Genomic DNA, 19,712 nt, shown 5'->3' with positions numbered 1-19,712 from the left:
TAAATCTCAATTCACGTGGAAATAATTTTCACGTGAGATTCACGTATAAGCTCTTTTTTGGTAAATTTCACGTGAATTTCCCGTGAGATTCATAAGAAATTCACGTGAGCAAAATTTACTTGTGAAGTACCGAAGCTCTGACTACTGAGCTGATGATACATACCCTCGTGGACTAATAGTTCCCCAGAAGCGGTATATGACATGTAGTTGCTGAAAAAATGCGAAAAAAAAATCTTACATGTGCATTAATGCCAAAACATGCATGTATTTGGTAAAAGTAAGGATAATAAGTGACAGATCTGCAAATATCTCATATGGTTAATCTTACCAATATTAAGCTAATTGGTATCAGGTATCAAAAAACTCTGATTTGTAGCCGCTGAGAAAAATACAACAACGAATTCGTATAAGGCACCAAGGTTCAGGTAAAGAACATAAATAAATGAGGCAAATCGATATAGGTAAGTGACGGATATGAAAATGTGTCACACGGTATAGCTTACCAATAAGAAGCTTGGAACCAAAAATGTGTAGTTGCAGAGAAAAATGTTACATAAATTTCTTAAACTCGCATCAGTGTACAGAACATACATCAGTAAAGATAAGTCGTGATTTCATCTGATTTATAAATCCAACAACACCTATCGTTACCCTGGTGATATTTTTACGTTTAATAAACAAGAATTCAACATACTGCAGAAATTTACCCAAAGGAACTCGCTTCAAATAAATCTAATAATAACAGCAATAACTTCCAGTCCTATCTTTATATATTTCAGTTTCACGGGAAACTCTATACTAATATTGTCGTTCTCTATTGTTAATTTTCCTTTTTTGGACTGTAATGTCCCTTTGGTTCCATCTTCAGTGTTTATATAACGTCACAGTACCCAAATTGCACCTATTTAGCAATATTAGCAGCGAAAATCTTACAAGTTTTCTTATGGACAAAACAATTTATGTTTTTTTATCATTTGACATTATGCACGTCTTTCAAACAGGTAAATATTTTTAAATATTCACAGAACGTTCACAGTATATATCAACAGATGAAGTGTTTACTGGAAAAAGTAAAATCTACGAAAATGTCGCCATGCGACGTCCGTAAAAAGTCATCTTTTAAAATGAGCAAATACAATATGTTACAGGCAACCATTCCTTAAAAAATGAATAGTAAGCATGGGCCATTGTCAATTTGTTCTAAATATTTGAAGAAATCGTACAAAACATCAGTTATTAGATTTTTACGGACGTGAATTTAAGCATGGATGCAATTTGGGTACTCCTCATTACAGAATCATGGGTCGTTTGGAGGTCAGTTAAAACCCATTTTTCTATGATTCAATATGGATTAAAATTAAATTGGTGGGACTATATAGTAAATAAGGATACATATACAAAATAAACACAAAATGGAAACTTTTGTCTGGATCATAAAAAAACGTATGTGAAAAAACAGTCAAAATAGGTGCAATTTGGGTACCCCACGTTAGATTTCTACCCCAACCCATTCGCTATGCGAATCTGTAGTGTCAGTGACGTTATAGATATTAATGAACATAATAAGTGTATCATTGGTATAAATTATTAAGTCAGTGATTTCGTTACCATAAATTACTTTAAATCTTTACGAAAATCTTTAATATAGATACAAAGATTTTGTTAGGAAGTTTGGTTGTACATGTATAAAACTTATAACTAACGGGATAGCAAATCCTAATTTTACGGTGATGTTGAGCCCGTAATTTTAAATACAATCCATGCGCGTATATGTGTATGCTTATCGATCATTGGAATAAACTTATTCTCAAAGGATATCAATTTAACATTATAATTAGATCTTTCAATATTGTTTTCATCTGTACTTTAAATTGATATTCTTACAATAAATTAAAACATAACTAATTATGTACTGCTATACAGTTATCAACGCTTATGGTTCTACATTCTATCGATACTTATGTTTTGGCATTCGCACAAACTCATGTTTTCCTAGACTGTTTATGATTTCTTTATACAAAATCCATTGGATGTATCCTGATTGATTTTTTGTCTTGGATACATGATTCTTTTATAAGTGATTATTGGCTTGGAACTAGCTTTCAGTAACAGAGAGTACTCTCAGATCGGTACTTTGTATCGCAATAGTGTTTTTGTTATTTGTTTGTTTTGCTTTGTGTCGATCTGAAGAGTTATTATGATGTGGTGTTACACCGCTGCCCTGGGTTGGGGGAGTGTTAGACGCCGGCAAACATTCTGTATGTGCTATTCCAAGTCAGGAGGAGCCTGTAATTCAGTGGTTGTCGTTTGTTACTGTATATCATATTTGTTTTTCGTTTGTTATTTTGTACACAAATCAGGCCGGTTTTTTTTCTCTATTAAAATGGTTGACATTTTGTTACATCGGGTCCTTTTATAGCTTGTTATGCGGTGTGGGTTTTTCTCATTGTTGAAGGCCATACGGCGACCTATAGTTGCTAACATCAACATCACTTGGCCTCTGCTGAATAATTGTCTTATTGGCTCATATCACATCTTCTTATTTTATATACATGTAAACTATATATATGCGGCAAACAGACAGAATACAAATGACAGATCTAAAAGTATATGATTCCAAATATAGAGAATTACTGATGCTTAGTTGATAAGAAAAAATCTGACGAAAATTATACATACCAGTACATCAATGTTAAGAACATACATGTATGAGGCAAACAAACAAAATCGATAAGTGACGGATCTGAAAATGCATGTGTCAAACTGTATAGCTTAGATAAGTGACGGATCTGAAAATACATGTGTCAAACTGTATAGCTTAGATAAGTGACGGATCTGAAAATGCATGTGTCAAACTGTATAGCTTAGATAAGTGACGGATCTGAAAATGCATGTGTCAAACTGTATAGCTTAGATAAGTGACGGATCTGAAAAAGCATGTGTCAAACTGTATAGCTTAGATAAGTGACGGATCTAAAAATGCATGTGTCAAACTGTATAGCTTAGGTAAGTGACGGATCTGAAAATACATGTGTCAAACTGTATAGCTTAGATAAATGACGGATCTACAAATACATGTGTCAAACTGTATAGCTTACCAATATGAAGCAAAATATCAAGAAAATAGGCATTATAATTGCTGAGAAAATATCGACGGAAGTTTGCTACGGACAAAGGGACGCACGGGAGGACGTGCTGAGTTAATTAAACCAATATACCCAAAAACACTTCTTTGGATATAATTAAACTGGTCCAATACAATATACTACAAGAATAAAATGTCGTCTTCTTTCATCTTGGTCAGTAAAGCAGACTGTTTAGCTTGTGGAGTTGTTTGGTGATATCGCAAGACTCGGTCCAGTTTTTCTGGGTAATGAGTACGTGAAGAAACGGTTTTCTGTATTATAGCCTTCATCGAGCCAATTGACGTTTGGAGAACTTAATACGTGTTTGACATTCAAAATTGAAACTGCACATTGGAAAACAGAAGGATCTGCATCGGCTGCCGCAAAACTAGCTATCTTTTCTCTTGTTGGCAATGGAACATGCATGAACAAAACATGTAAATATAAAAATCCTGGCGTTCTTTGTGGAAGAAAGTGTCACCCTGGGTGAGAGTGCCAAAATAGGATTCAGATAGACAAGTAAATAAATACTTAATCTAAATTGATTGAATGCTCACTATTTCACTTCATTCATCTAATTGTAATAATATTAATTTGTTAAATTCAATAAAAGATTTTGATAAATGTTTGTCTAAAATTAACCCATATGGTCCTAATACATATGTATGGTCCAGTTCGTCCTAGACCGTATGGGTATACTCATATGGTCCGACCGTATGCGTATGGTCGGACCGTACGAGTATCCGCATACGGTCCAAATACTCATATGGTCTTGAACAGGTATAACAGACATCGAAACAACATATGAAAAATATAACGGTGATATGAATGGTCAGTAAATGAATGTATAGCTGAATATATAGTTGCTTAATTAAGGATTTGTTGAATACATGTATTATATAATGCATAAAAAAAATTTGCATATATGTATATTCCAAATATATATTTTTCAAACATTTTGAATTTTTGATAAGATTGCAATAAGTTTTTTTTAGTTTATAAGATATCTTATAAAGTTTATAAGATATCTTATAAAAACTAGATTATATAAGATATCTTATATATTATATGAGATATCTTATATATTATATGAGATATCTTATATATTATATGAGATATCTTATATATTATATGAGATATCTTATATATTATATGAGATATCCTGAAGTTAGAATAAATAGTAAAACGGCTTGCCATAACTTTCCCCTGTTTTTGTTTCAATCACAGGGTTAACATCCAAATAATGTCAAATCGTACAGGAAATAGAAAGAGTTTATATCATTTGCCTAAAAGTATCATTTCACAATTTATCCATAGATGTATAAACCTTTTCCTATTTCCTAAAAATCTTAAAGTTATTTGACGCTACATGTTGGTGTTGACGGCGATTTTGATACAAAATTGGAAAGCATTGTGGGACATCGTTAACAAAAATGAATCAATTTGCATCCAAAGGACAATATATAGCTGTTCTTCCAACCTAATTTTGGTTTTGGTAAACCATTGCACTTCTTGCACATACTGTTTTTGGATTAATACTAGTACTTATTCAAAATTTGACAAAATATCTCAAGAATTGTTGTCTTGGGCTTTCTTTAGACGCTTATATTTGGACGACCCGTTTGGAAATAAGCCATAATATTGTGATAACTTTAAAGTGTACACATTAGGTTGTGATTTTATGAATTTATACAAAGATTGAAAGAATTTGATAAGAAAAAAAATGAAATAAAACTCAGGGAAAGTTAGCCCTACTCCTTTGAAATTTTGCCATTTTCAAATGCCATGGAACTGTAAAAACAAATGAATAGCGTCTTCAATAGTAATATCGCATGTGTTTTGTATCATCCAAATTTAGTAGGCTGCAAATGGTAACTTGATGATCCGACCAAACAAGTCCAAACTTAACGTTATGCAGTCTGATTATGTACATTTCCCGCCTCTATACCTAGATCTTATTGCAGTAATTATCGATTCTATTTATGATTTATTTCACTGAATAAAAATATAAAATACAACCTAACGGTATTAGTTTGCTGTATGATCCGACGTGTCTCTCTTTTTGTTAATGATTGCAGGTGATTTTTGACTGTCAGACTGAAGTGTATTGCTAATGATAATCAAATCGTCAAATTATTAAAGATAAAACATATTGTTTTTGTTACTTTTTAATTTTGTCTTTTACATCGTTCTTTTTGTTGTTGAAAAATTGTCGAAAATAAAGTTTTTCCCCTTAACGAATTATTTTATTTAATTAGGTCTTCACCACTAGTGCATGACAAAGTCGCCATTGTAACTGCGGATAAGATAAGTAATAACATAAATTGATCTAAAAATATCTTGATATCGATTTTTAAATGCAGACTGATTTTAGCAGAAAATTTTACTTTTTAAAAGCTTTGACTAATTCTATTTGAAATTTTCTAACTTGGAAAATAATTTAACTTAAAAATTGATTCAAGGTGTTTGATTTATTGATTGGCATACCAATGTGTGAAAAGAGATGTGTGTCTATTTTTAACCAGAGGGTCACTGGAGTATTGCCACATAAAGCATGTTCGCAGGTTCCTCAAAGAATCACGTGACCTTCTCAATCCAATCATTACGAGAGTGTTGTTTATCTGTCAACAATTTGTTTGTTTGCTCCTTGTTACACTATCAGTAAACCCCAAAGTGATTGGATGCCATCTTTGGATAAAGAGGATGGAGTGAAAGTAGTAGTGGACAAAGAAGACAATTATCGATCTTGACTTTAAGGGTTTTATTTTTGCAAAGAAGTTGATTGACAGTAAGTTCAGGTTGCATTAACATAATCTGACGATAGATGTATTTAACAATGGCAATTAAAAATGCGATTATAAAAAGATTTAAATAATGTGAACGCACCCCCCTCTTTTGTCATACATGTAAAGTACTTGAAATATTGGTGTCAACTATCATGTAAGACTTAATAACTTGATTACACGATGTCAGTTGGTCAATATATCTATAAAACAAATAGAAATAGAAGATATGTTTTAAACTATGGCGGATCAAATAGAAACTGCAAACCGGAAGTGCATCGAGGAAATTTAATTTAGCACATTTTTTTTTTTAATTTGCAACCTTAGACGATTTTAATAATGATTAGCTCGTACAATATCGTTTCAACGCAATTCTGGCTTTGATAAAGAATCTCTTCAACGTTATTCCGACTAGAGAACAATAATAATATGGCGAACACTCCAATAAATTTTCATTATAATGTGTGCAGTTCACATGTACACAAGACATGCTTTTTATTTAAATTTCACTACATGATTGCACATTCTTAACTGCTTGCACCAGAAAATTCAGGAAATCTGGCCTGTTCAACAGGTCGGGGACAACCCGCCAAATACATAATACAAATAATTTTATTTTTGCAATTCCAATACAAGCACAAATTATACAAAACACAAAAATTCAATATGGATTGAAATGGGGAACTATAGGCTAATTCTGGAATCATGTTTTTCACCGGAAAAGATCGTCAATTTCGCACGCCTTTATCAGGTTGGGAACAAACCGTCTACATGGTGTTTTTACCTGTATAGAGTGATAATCCTTCTATAGAGGGATAAAATTATCCCTCTATAGAGGGGTATTTTTGTTTATACTGGATTTAAAGCAAAATAGGGCAGATTGGCATTTTCTAGTTATATTGGCTATAATCTATAGCATTGTATGCATCAATTGATGTACTTAATTTAATTTGTACATGCCCAGTTTACTGCTAAACTGACTGAATATACAATCTATTGTTCACCATAATTAAAAGCTGTGATGATCAGGTAAATTCTACTCAGTTATGCCTCACTGAACAGAATTTCTATTGTTAGATGTAACATAAAATTTAAAGGTGAACTGTCCCTTTTGTTGTTGATCAGGTGTTCAGATAGCTATACAATAGATTTCAAGTTCTGCCACTTTAGCAAAAAACTGGGCATCCCAATTTTTAATAAAGTGCATTTATTGATGTATACCATGCTATAGATTATAGCCAATATAACTAGAAAATGCCAATCTGCCCTATTTTGCTTTAAATCCAGTCTAAACAAAAATACCCCTCTATAGAGAGATAGTTTTATCCCTCTATAGAAGGATTATCCCTCTATACAGGTAAAAACACCATGTAGAGGGTTTGTTCCCAACCTGTTTATGACGTCATTTACCAGATCCTGTATCCCTGCTCTTTTAAAGTTTCAAGCACTTTCAGAATCGTTATTCTGCAGGGTAGTCTAGAAATAATTTATGTTCCTTAAGTACGTCATCTTAATTCCCATAAGACTGAAGGGAGGGTGACCAACTTATAAGTTTTTAATTTCCTAAATAATTTGTGCAGTATAAGATCAAACTTTTTCCCCCATTCGCTCTACATGTGTTGGAAGTGACGATGCCTACATTTTGGTCACATGGTGATGGAAGTCACATGACAGATTCAACTAACTACCGTATCCTGGAACTGGCGTATTCCTGAATCTGGGTCCGTTTGCCGTTATTCACATTAGATCTAGTACCTATTCGCCCTAGGTCCGTTTGCCCTGAATTTTATTTCATTTTGTTGTCTTAAATTGTTGTATAGTATAAATTATTTGAATAAATTAATTTAAGTAAAAAGACCCAGTAATGAAAATTTTGTTTTTAGGCTTATTAAATGATTACTCAAATGATGAATTTTTACTCATTTGCAGAATAGTTCCCCATTTGGCTGGTTGTCCCCAACCTGTTCAAAAGAAGTGTTTGCTGCTTAAGGGGCTGCATGCTGGACTGACCCTTCAAAAAAGTATTGCTTAACATCAAATTTGTATTGTCAGTTCCAAAACATTTACGCTAAGAATCACCTTTTTTTAGACATGCATAACATTTTGTTATACTTAAATTTAAAATCAATTCATGCAGATCAGTTATAAATTACCAGGCCTCTCACAAACGAATTCAAAAGTTACTGAGTACTCAATTTTATTAAGGCACAAGTAACATTAAAGGCATTCAAACAAATATATTTACAGAACAAGATTAATAATATAACTAGCAGTCACAGTGTTCCAGCTAGGATTTCAAAAGGGCAGGGAGCCAATCATGAAAAGGGCACTTTAGCATGATGATTGATATTTCAAAAAGGGCATGTCAAACATTGTCATATGTAAACTGCAGGGGTTTCAGCTAGGAGTTTTTAGGGGATTAGTCACTTTTACGCTAGATGAAAATTGACTGACCGAATTTAATGGGAAAAATAATTACAATGGTCAATTATGAGGTTTAATTAACAGATTAATGACCCATTTTTGGCGATAAGCGGATTATCTGTAATCACAACTTATTACACCTGCTGTAAATGTTAATTAGCTGAGGGTCATAAACTTGTCATAAATATGAAGACAGTCTTTTCATCAAAATATTACAACAATAAAGGCATGGACTTGTGAAAAAGGGCAGGGCGTCAGAAAAAGGGCACAGGGCGGGACTGGGGCAAGGGCAGGGGGACCGCCCTGTGAAAACGACCAAGTTGGAACACGGAGTCAATTAGTAAGAAAATTAAGCGACAAACTATTAGAAATAAATATAACATACAAGTCCAACAGATTGAATAACACATTTTAGCTCTAGCTGCCAAGTGAACAGCTGTCAAAAACAAACAACAGCTCCCCCTTATAGAATTATAGAGTAAGATAAAGAATTTCTACCTTTTTTTATATCAAATATCTAAGCCTTTTTTGATACTCATCTAAAATTGAAAATAGTTCATATTGTTACAGTTTCTTCTACATTGTAGTTTGAAAGGTATCACTTCCAGATTTGATGTAAACAAAATTTGATGGTCTGTTGTGCTTGCTGTTAAAGTTTAAAGGCTTTAGTGGAAGTGTTAATGCTGAGGAATTTCGAAGGGAACCTTTATTTAAAAATTTTGAACCTTATATGCATGAATGAACTTAGATTAATTTGTTTAATTTTTATACGACCGCATGTTTACGATGTTAAATCACTGTAATTGTTGATGGCAATCAGTATTTATTAATGTGATACTCACACTGTTGCACAATGATCACTTGACATTAGCAAGAGGGGTTAAAGCATCAAAGGATAAATATATTTGTAAGACATAGATTTGATAGAAAAGAAAGGATATGGGGTATCTATCTATGAAACAAAAGTGTTACATGCACAGCAAAAAACAAATAAAGCAAATTTATTGCTGTTCTCCATCTCAAAGTCACAGTGAGGCCTTCAACACTGAGCAAAAACTCTCACCTCCCTGCGGTTTGAGCGAAATTCTTTGCAAACTAATGATCACACCACAATTGATAATTGAGGAACAAAGCCATAGAGTAATATCAATAAAAAAAAATCTGACAGAAATCAAACATTTACTGATATAATTTAGCCTAACAATCACACTGAAGCATGCAAAAACAATATGAAGATTTATACAACCACGGGGCACATCAAGATATATGTTAGATAACTTGGCAGGAAATACCGTATGTATAGGGCAAATAATTCGGGCAGACTTTGTAAGAAGTAACATCACCAACTTGGGCACAGTAAAAGGTGGCACGGTAGTATTTACATTCCAGAATTTAGGTTGCTCTTTTGTGTACCCTACTTAAGTCATGTATCTGAACACTGTGATTTGACAAAAAGTACAGTATCTACTGAACATACTTTCCCAAGCTAAGAGATGATTCAGGTCTAGAAAAATATGAAATAATTTTACATACAGCTAGAGAAAATGAATTTTTGAGCATTTTATTAGTCCCCTACCGACGAAGTCGAAGGGGACTTTAGGTTTGCACTCCGTCCGTCTGTCCATCCGTCAGTCCGGCAAATCAGCTTTCCACACTTTTTTTCTTCGTTCTTGAAGATATTGATTTGATAATTTGGTATATAGTTTTATCATGACAAGTTATAGATCAAGTTCGAATTTTGTTCTGGTCTGATGATTTAGTCCAGAGTTATGGACCATAACTCTGGACCATATCTAATGTTAGAGTACTATGTTTGTTATTTAGTATAAACTAATTTTCTGAATGCTATACATATAAAAAAAATTATGAAGAGAAATCCTTTAATTAGATAATAATTTATCTTTATTAATGTATATATTTCAATACATTACATTGTGTAGATAAAAGTTGTTGACATTTTATAGATAAGTTACAAATCTATATTAGTTTGTGACAAATGAAAGAAAAAATATTTGGAACTATTAATTATAATTGATTATAATTTGAAAATAGATATACACTGTATTACATCATATCTAATTTAAGAGAACTATTAATCATTTCTAATGTTTTTTTCACTCATATAATCAGTTTTCCACACTGTTTTTAGTCATGCTTGAAGATATTGACATGATATTTACTTTTTGTTTACACCATGACAAGTTATAGAACAAGTTAGCATTTTGTTCCAGTAAAATGAATTTATACCCGGTAGGGGACTATGTATTGCGATGCAATACTCTCAGAATGCTTGTTTAATTTTGTATTCACTGCATAGTAAAATGACCTAAAAGCACTAGTGGACTTGGGTTTATGAAGATAGCAAAAAAAGTAAACAGTCATCATACGTATTCAAATTCATTTCTGAGTATTATAATGAAAGTACTTCAATTAACTGTGTATGAAGGTTTTTGGGCAGTGTTAGAAAGTGATGAAAATTCTAAAAGGGCTATCATTATCCCTATGGGCCAGAAAATACTACCGTGCCACCAAAAAAGAACATACCAGAAAGAAGTACATATTAAAAACAAAATTGGTCCTACGCATAGGTGTAAATTTCAAACTATGTACAGTCAGAGATATAACTCTATAGGGATATTACAGAAAATAACTTGCGTGTGTTATTACAGATACTTTCATGAGTTGTCTACTCTTTATTCCTTAAATTTTCTAAATCTGCAATAACATATGTTTGTTATTTGTAAAATAAATCAAAAATATTTTAATTTATAATGGGCTCTAGGGAACTCTTGAGACTTTGCGCAGAAACTAAATGCATAGCCTTGATAATTAATTTTTTAATTAAATTAATACATTTTTGATTAACCATGGTAAATCAATGAAACGAGGCTTTTTAGGGATAAACTTAGCTGTAATAACAGCTTAGTTATTAAAGGAATGTAACTTACTATATGAGACACTTGGGAATTACTGGGAAGCTTGCGCAGAACCTCATTACATGCTCTGGTCATTATTTCTTACAATAAATTAAAATACATTGTAATAAAGCATGATGTATGTCTGAGAAAATGCTTTGGAGTGATATAGAGAAGCTGTGATAACACCCTTTAGTTATTATAGGAACATTTTTTCTGTAATAACATATAGGTGTACTATGCAAAATTGGCAAACTATGAACTGTTATATCTTTCTATAGTTAAGTATACATAAAGACAATAGTAATATCAATAGAACTTGTATGCATATTAACTAAACTAGTGATGTATATTGTCCCTTTGAAACATGTAACATACACATGTTATCACAGTTCTTGGATTTTTTAGTCCACAATAACAAATGTATGTTATTTTTCTGTAATAACCCTAAAGAGTTATATCCCTGACTGATGTAGAATACTGTATATTGGTTATAAAGGTATTAAATGAAAGGTGAAGTTTGTATAAGAGAGCTGCTATAAATGTTAACAGCCATCTACAATTTGTATGAGGTTGGGCATTTTTATGCCCCCGCCGTAGCGTTGGGGGCATTCAGTTTCACCCTTGTCCGTCTGTACGTAGGTACGTCCCAAAATTGGTTTCCGTTCTCTAACTTTAGTTTGCCTCAACCAAATGTTATGAAACTTATACACAATGCTTATTACCACAAAACACAGATCAAGTTTGAATTTGGGTAGCGTCACTTTTACCATTCTAGAGTTATGCCCCTTTACAAATGGAAAAATTGCTGAAATTTTCGTTCCTGTTCTCTAACTTTAGTTTGCCTCAAACAAATGTTATGAAACTTATGTGCAATGTGTATTACCAGAAAACACAGATCAAGTTTGAACTTTGGTGGCCTCACTTTTACGGTTATTGAGATATGTCCCTTTACAAATGGAAAAATTGCTGAATTTTTTATACGACCGCAAAAAAATTTTTGTGGTCGTATATTGGTATGACGTTGGCGTCGTCGTCGTCGTCGTCGTCCGGCGTCGTCGTCCAAATACACATTAGTTTTCGCACTCTAACTTTAGTTTAAGTAAATGGATCTCAATGAAATTTTACCATAAGGTTCAATACCACAAAAGGAAGGTGGGGATTGATTTTGGGGGTTATGGTACTAACAGTTAAGGAATTAGGGGCCAAAAGGGGCCAAAAATAAGCATTTTTGTAACTTCCAGACATAACTTGTGTGTAAGTGTATGGATCTCTCTGACATTGTACCACAAGGTTCCATATCACAAAGGGAATGCTGGGATTGATTTTGGGGGTAATTGCCTCCAAATTTTAGGAATTGGGGGCCAAAAAGGGGCAAAAAACAAGCATTTTTATACGACCATGACAATATCTTGTTTGTAAGTGTATGGATCTTTATGAAATTGTACTACAAGGTTCCATATCACAAAAGGAATACTGGGATTGATTTTTGGGGTAATTTCCTCCAAATTTTAGGAATTAGGGGCCAAAAAGGGGCAAAAAACAAGCATTTTTCTAGTTTCATGACAATAACTTGTTTGTAAGTGTATGGATCTTTATGAAATTGTACTACAAGGTTCCATATCACAAAGGGAAGGCTGGGATTGATTTTGGGGGTTTTCCCTCAAAATTTTAGTAATTAGGGGCCATAAAAGGGCAAAAAAAACATGCATTTTTCTAGTTTCAGGATAATAACTTGTGTGTAAGTGTATGGATCTTTATGAAATTGTACTGCAAGGTTCCATATCACAAAGGGAAAGCTGGAATTGAGTTTGGGGGTAATTGCCCTAAACGTTTAGGAATTTGGGACCAAAAAGGGGCCAAAAAACAAGCATTTTTCTAGTTTCCAGACAATAACTTGTGTTCAAGTGTATGAATCTCTCTGAAATTGTACTGCAAGGTACCATACCACAAAGGGAAAGCTGGGATTGAGTTTGGGGGTGATGAATCATAAGGGGGTTCAAAAAATTGGGGGGGGGATTTTTTTTTCCTTTTTTTTCTTTAACATTTTCCATTTTAAATTGGTTATTTCTGATTTATATATAAAAGCAAATAATAATGATATGGTTTGAATAGGCATACATGTGAACCTCCCGATGGGAGTACAATAATCCCGTTTTCAGGGGTCTCCTCCCGACCTCCCGTTGAAGAGGAAAAAATCCCGTGTATGAAATTTTTCATGAATGAAAAATTTCTGCCCAACATATCATCTCAGGCATCTGGTGTAACTGACATTACCTGAAGTTATATTTTACCTGTAAATCAATTAACATGCATAATTATATGGCTTCACTTGTCAGCTTGGGTGTCAAACATACAGGTAATCAACGATTTTTACCTCAGGCTAACTGCCGTTGTGTAACAAAAACTGTGTATTTATTGGGTTACTTCCCTTGATTTATCCTGTTTTAAGTTACTTTCCTTTTAATAATGAAAATTTTTAAAAGAATATAAATAAAATATAAATTGAACAAATAATCATAAAAGGATGGTTACTAAATGATTTTAAATGTCTTAGGACAAATAAAAAAATAATAATTTGAAAATTATTTGAGGATTCTAGATTTCCTTTCAAGGCTTAAATTGAAATTTATATAATAACTATGACCCAAATTTTACAGATAGTATGATTTTCTGAGTTTGCAAATAAAAACTATTTGCAAGAGAAAAAAAAAAATAAAAACTATTTGCAGATAGCTAAACAAATGTTCTGGTTGCAATGATTGTTTTATAGAATATGAAGTAAAAAATTTAAAGAACATACTGGAAAAATACAATGTTAGATTGAACATGTAGAATATAAAGATGGAGAAACTTTATAAGTACAAGAGTACTATAAACATAATAAATTGGATGGAAAGTTGAAGAAAACACACTTTAAAAGACCATTTTTACAGCACACGGTTACATTTACAACAAAATTAATGTCGATTAAAAACCTCCTGATCTGAGTCCTAATCTCCTGACCAAAATTTCCCAATCTCCTGATCTGAGTTTCACAGTCCATCACATGTATGAATAGGTAAATTGAAAATTTTTAAGTTCTTAGACCACTTTCATTCTGTGTCAGAAACCTATGCTGTGTCAAATATTTAATTACAATCCAAATTCAGTGCTGTATCAAGCTTGAATGTTGTGTCCATACTTGCCCCAACTGTTCAGGGTTCGACCTCTGCGGTCGTATCAAGCTGCGCCCCAGCGGAGCATTTTATTGTTTTTTATGCCCCCACCATTGCGGAGGGGGCATTAAGTTTTACCCTTGTCCTTCTGTACGTCCCAAAATTGGTTTCCGTTCTCTAACTTAAGTTTTCCTCAACCAAATGTTATGAAACTTATCCACAATGTTTATTACCACAAAACACAGATCAAGTTTGAATTTTGTTGGCGTCACTTTTACCGTTCTAGAGTTATTCCCCTTTACAAATCTCAAAATTGCTGAAATATTTGTTTCTGTTCTCTAACTTTAGTTTGCCTCAACCAAATGTTATGAAACTTATGCACAATGCTAATTACCACAAAACACAGATAAAGATTGAATTTTGTTGGCGCACTTCTACTGTTCTAGAGTTATGCCCTTTAAAAATGGAAAAATAGCTGACTTTTTCGTTTCTGTTCTCTAATTTAAGTTTACGTCAACTAAATGTTATGAAACTTAAAAAGCATTGCTTATTACCACAAAACTCAGATCAAGTTCAAATTTGGGTAGTGTCACTTTTACAGTTCTTGAGTTTTGGCCCTTTATAACGTTATATGCAAGCGGTGGCATCAACTGCGTCCCATGGACACATTCCCCATTTATTTGTTTTCTAACAAGTTTGCCTCAAGCAAATGTTATGAAACTTATACACAATGCTTATTACAACAAAACTCAGATCAAGTAAAATTTGGGTAGTGTCACTTTTACCGTTCTTAAGTTATGTCCCTTTATAACGTTAAATGCAAGCGGGGGCATCATCTGTGTCCCATGGACACTTCCCCATTTATTTAAGCTATCTTTCATCAATTTAATTCTGTTTATCATGTTTATATATTTTACAGATTATGGAAAATATGGAAGATGATTGTGATCCCAAAGAAAATATGGAAAAGGATTGTAATCCAAAAGAAAATATGGAGGAAGATTGTGATCCAAAGGAAAATATGGAGGAAGATTGTGATCCCAAAGAAAATATAGATGATGCTTGTGACCCAAAAGAAAATTTAGAAGATCGTGATTCAAAAGAAAATATAAATGATGATTGTGACCCAAAAGAAAATTTAGAAGATGATTGTGATCCCAAAGAAAGTTTAGAAGACTATTGTGATTCAAAAGAAAATATGGAGGAAGATTGTGAACAGAAGGAAATCGTAGAAGACAATTGTGATCCAAAGGATATAGAAGATGATTATGGGCATAACGGAACAGGAGATACAGTTACAAATGGCTATGACTCTGATTCTAAGCGGTAAAATTTATTTCAATTGACTCAACTTTGTACAAATCAGTCAAATCTCAGCATGCAGACACAAATAAATCAAAACATGAAAAGACTTCTGCAAGTTGTAATGGTTTAACGCAAGTGTTACCTTTCCTTTCATTGTATATAATTAGCCTCAATTTGACTCGAACAAGTCAATAGTAGTCAAACCTCATTTGTTAGTTCTAACATCTACAATGTACTTACCTACTCAAGTCAAAAACTGTAAAAAAATGTGTCATTTCAAAGGCTATTCACACCAATTTATGAGTCAAGCACGCTGAGACAAAAAAAAACCTTTTTAAAAAAACAAACAAACATCAACCTTAAAAAACTGGAGAAGAATGGTGGACCTATTTAAAAAAGGAACAGTACATCCAGGATCATACTCTGAGAAATGGTCACCATCAAATTGATGGTGACCATTTACAAGGAGTCATTTATCATGGGATGTTGGCCTTTCACGAGGGTCATAAACCATGGCTAAATCTGATTCTTTATTAACCTAGAGATTTTCTTAATGAGATTTCTCATTTCCATCAATTTTATAATTTATTTATATTCAATTTCTGCATAGGCTTGTTCTTCTTTATAGCACTGGTAAGCATACACTATTAAACTGAATTGTGCCACTTTCCTTTCTCTCCAGGTCACAGTGTTATGTTAGAGCAAGCAGGCAGGCAATTTTATCCGGATTTCAAAAATCTATTCCAATTACACATACATGTACTTCAAACAAGTAGAAAAATAAGGAGATGTGATATGATTCCCAATGAGACAACTATTCACAAAAGTTAAAACGAAGTGGATGAAAGCAATTATAGGCAACCGTACTGCCTTCAACAATGAGAAAATATATAGATTGCTATATAGGACCCCGACATGAAATAGTGAAACAATTCTCAATTGAGAAAACTGCCTAATTTACATGTATAACAACATGCAGCACAACATAAGAACACACTGTAAAAATCAGTTGCAATTGGCTTAACTCAAAAGATCGTTTTTTATATATATATATTTTACTTGGACTATGTAGAGAAAATGTTGTAGAGTTCTAGCTAGGGCTTCACCAATTTTTCTCGACTTCAACAGTGCTTGACAAAAAATGTCCAAAACATGTGTTAGACACAAAAACAACTAACATGAAAACAAGAGACACAAAGCACTGAAATAAGAGCACTTGCAATTACTGAAAGCTACATGTAGTTCAAAGCAAATAACAGCTAATAAAAAATCAATAAATAAATCATGGTCTATCAAACTAAAGTATCAATCATTACACATCCAATGGATTTAGTGTAAGGACGTCATAAACAGTTCATCTGGGGGCAAATTTTGGAAAACCTCTGGAATTTTTTGTTGCAAAAATAGTGGAAACTCTGAAATATCAATTGCAGATCTACAATTTAGATTGAGGAAAATGGTTGAGATTTAATGTATATTTAGATAAAAATGGTCTAACATATAATTTTCTTTTTTTAGGACAAAACTTGATGATGCTTCTGAAGACAATAGCCAAGATAAATTTTCTGACGAGAGTGCAAGTGATTCAGGAACAAAAAAGGATGGAGATGATGATGCATCAACTGTTAAGTCTGAAGACAGTGAAAAAGAAAATCGGCGAAAAAATGGAGAAGTGGCAATGGATCTTAGCACAAAGTCAAATGGTGGAGATATTATTATGCTCTCTGATGAAGAGGAAATGCCTATGATGAATGGTCATTCTGATGAGATAACTGTATCGGAAGTCAAAATGAGGAAAAGATTTATAAAACAGTTACAGGCAGAACTTCGTAATGAAGAATCAAAATTAGTTCTTTTAAAGAAATTAAGACAAAGTCAGACGACACATATAGCAGAGCAGAACGCACCTGCAAAACAACAGAAACAGAGTTCACAGCCTCCACCATTAGTACGGGGACCACAACAACAACAGCAACAACAACAACAACAACAAGCACATCCTGCTCATAGTCAACCACCTCAGTTAATGAGAAATAGTCAACAAAATAATAACCGTGCACATCAACATGGTCCCCCACCACTTGTTAACATGGGTAGACAGCCAGAGGCAGGATATATGAATGGAAATATTCCTAATTACCGTTCTAGTCCATCAGCACCTCAACAATCTGCACCTATTGATAATCAAACACCTGCACAAAGACAGGCTGCTGCTAAAATGGCACTACGTAAACAGTTAGAAAAGACATTGCTTCAAATACCTCCTCCCAAACCCCCACCGCCTGAAATGAACTTTATACCAAGTCTGGCAAGTCCAGATTTTATATATCTGTTAGGTTTAGAGGAGGCAGTTAACTATATTATTGATGCTAATCTTATTTCTAAGGGACAGAAAAATCCAGATGAAAAGTTGATATGTAATCCATTTACATGTGTACAATGTAACTCAGACTTTACTCCTGTCTGGAAACGAGAAAAACCGGGCTCTAAAAATGTTATATGTGAACAATGTGTTACAACTAATCAAAAGAAAGCTTTGAAACAGGAGCACACAAATAGACTGAAAAGTGCATTTGTCAAAGCCCTACAACAGGAACAAGAGATTGAGAGAATGCAGGCCACTCAAAGTAGTAATACTAATCAGTCAGCGCCATCTAACAGTAGACCCTCTCATAACACCTCTCAAATAAGTTCTAATCATTCACAGTATGCCAACAACAATGAAGCTCTCCGACAACATCAAAACTTTATTCAGGCACATCAGGCTGCAGCTGCACATCAAACAGCGTTACGGATGGGTCAACCTTTAGGCATGGCATCGTTTGGTGCACGTGGTGGATTTCCCTATCAAATGCCATTTGGTGGCAAAGCTTCCGAATTACAACGACAATATTTGCTGGATATGATACGACCAAATCATGGTAGTTCTCCATGGAAATCCTAGTCTATTTATAAATATTGTGTGCTGTGTTCAGTTTTAATCAGTGTAAATTATTGTGACTTTGCTGTAGAGGAACTTGTTCCGTATTGTAGATTTAACACACTAGTAGCATTACAGAAATTAGACTTAATAGTTTATACAGTATATAGCTTTCTTGGTTTGTAAAGCCACAATGAACATGTTCATGTATTAGCTGGTTTCCTGACTGAACATGTAATCATTTTTCTACCGTAGGATTTTACACTATGAATTTCTTTACATATAACAAAGTTTCCTTAAGGCAAATTTTATCAAAATATTGTGTCTATAAACTTTGGGGTTTTGATTTGTTAAGTTAACTTTTAGTGATGTCAGGAGTCATTTTTGTACTAACAGATGATTCTGCATATCAATTTGTTTACTCACTTGTGTTAAAATATTATATTTTGAAGTAAAACTTGTGTTGTACATTTTTTTGTACATGTATTTTCCTTCTATAGGTCAAATTTGACTAAATATTGTGTTAAATGTCACTAACAGATTTGCTGTAGTCCATTACTCATCATCTAACATTTTTACATCAGTAACTTATCCAGTAGTTTTATATCAATGGGATAGTGTCATCTATTTCCAGCTCATCATTAAAAGATTTTATTACATAGGTTGCAATGAAATTTCATGATTTTGCAATTGCAAGTCAAATATAAAAAAAAATTCAAATGTGAAAGAAATCGTGTCATTTCACTCCTCGGATATCATACAACATTGAGAGTTGCCAGTGTCGTTGCATTAAAACAAAGTAAGAATGGGTAGTTCTAGTTAGTTGCATTTTCTACTTTTTACATTAAAAGCTGGTGTAATAAAAGAATAACTCATAACTTATACTAAGACCTATAATGGTTTACTTTTATAAATTTTGACTTGGATGGAGAGTTGTCTCATTGGCACTCATACCACATCTTCTTATATCTAATCATAAAGAATTCAAATTTCAAAAAAAAGGTAAACTTCTAATGGAAAAAACTTCAAAACAGTGATAAATCACTAATATAAATGAATTGTTGTAGTGTTTTGTCAGCATT

The 19,712-nt window shown here is 33.1% G+C and overlaps 1 protein-coding gene across 2 annotated transcripts; it reads left to right on the top strand.

Annotated features, from left to right (window-relative positions):
• Positions 1-5,409: 5,409 nt before the first annotated feature.
• LOC127733816 (transcriptional repressor p66 alpha-like) lies at positions 5,410-19,100 on the top strand. Of its 2 annotated transcripts, none has more exons than XM_052243208.1 (3): positions 5,410-5,436; positions 15,325-15,731; positions 17,229-19,100. In XM_052243208.1, exons 2-3 carry the CDS (start codon positions 15,328-15,330, stop codon positions 18,652-18,654), a joined length of 1,830 nt encoding a protein of 609 aa, XP_052099168.1. In that variant the 5' UTR covers positions 5,410-5,436; positions 15,325-15,327; the 3' UTR covers positions 18,655-19,100. The 2 variants fall into 2 exon arrangements, with proteins under 2 accessions (XP_052099168.1, XP_052099167.1); XM_052243207.1 differs by lacking the exon at positions 5,410-5,436 and adding an exon at positions 5,743-5,913.
• The last annotated feature ends 612 nt before the right edge of the window (positions 19,101-19,712 follow it).

The sequence above is a fragment of the Mytilus californianus genome, unplaced genomic scaffold, assembly GCF_021869535.1.
Source record: "Mytilus californianus isolate M0D057914Y unplaced genomic scaffold, xbMytCali1.0.p SCAF_3, whole genome shotgun sequence".
In the NCBI taxonomy this organism is placed as follows: Eukaryota; Metazoa; Mollusca; class Bivalvia; order Mytilida; family Mytilidae; genus Mytilus; species Mytilus californianus.
The sequence above is the reverse complement of the archived record's forward strand: the minus strand, read 5'-3'. Positions and strand labels throughout refer to the sequence as shown.

What these genes read in the sequence shown, in the direction of transcription:
- LOC127733816 (XM_052243208.1), top strand. Translation starts at nt 15,328, where the DNA reads ATGGAAAATATGGAAGATGATTGTGATCCCAAAGAAAATATGGAAAAG. An exon ending in TATGACTCTGATTCTAAGCG is followed by an intron (nt 15,732 to 17,228) that starts GTAAAATTTATT and finishes TTCTTTTTTTAG; the next exon opens with GACAAAACTTGATGATGCTT.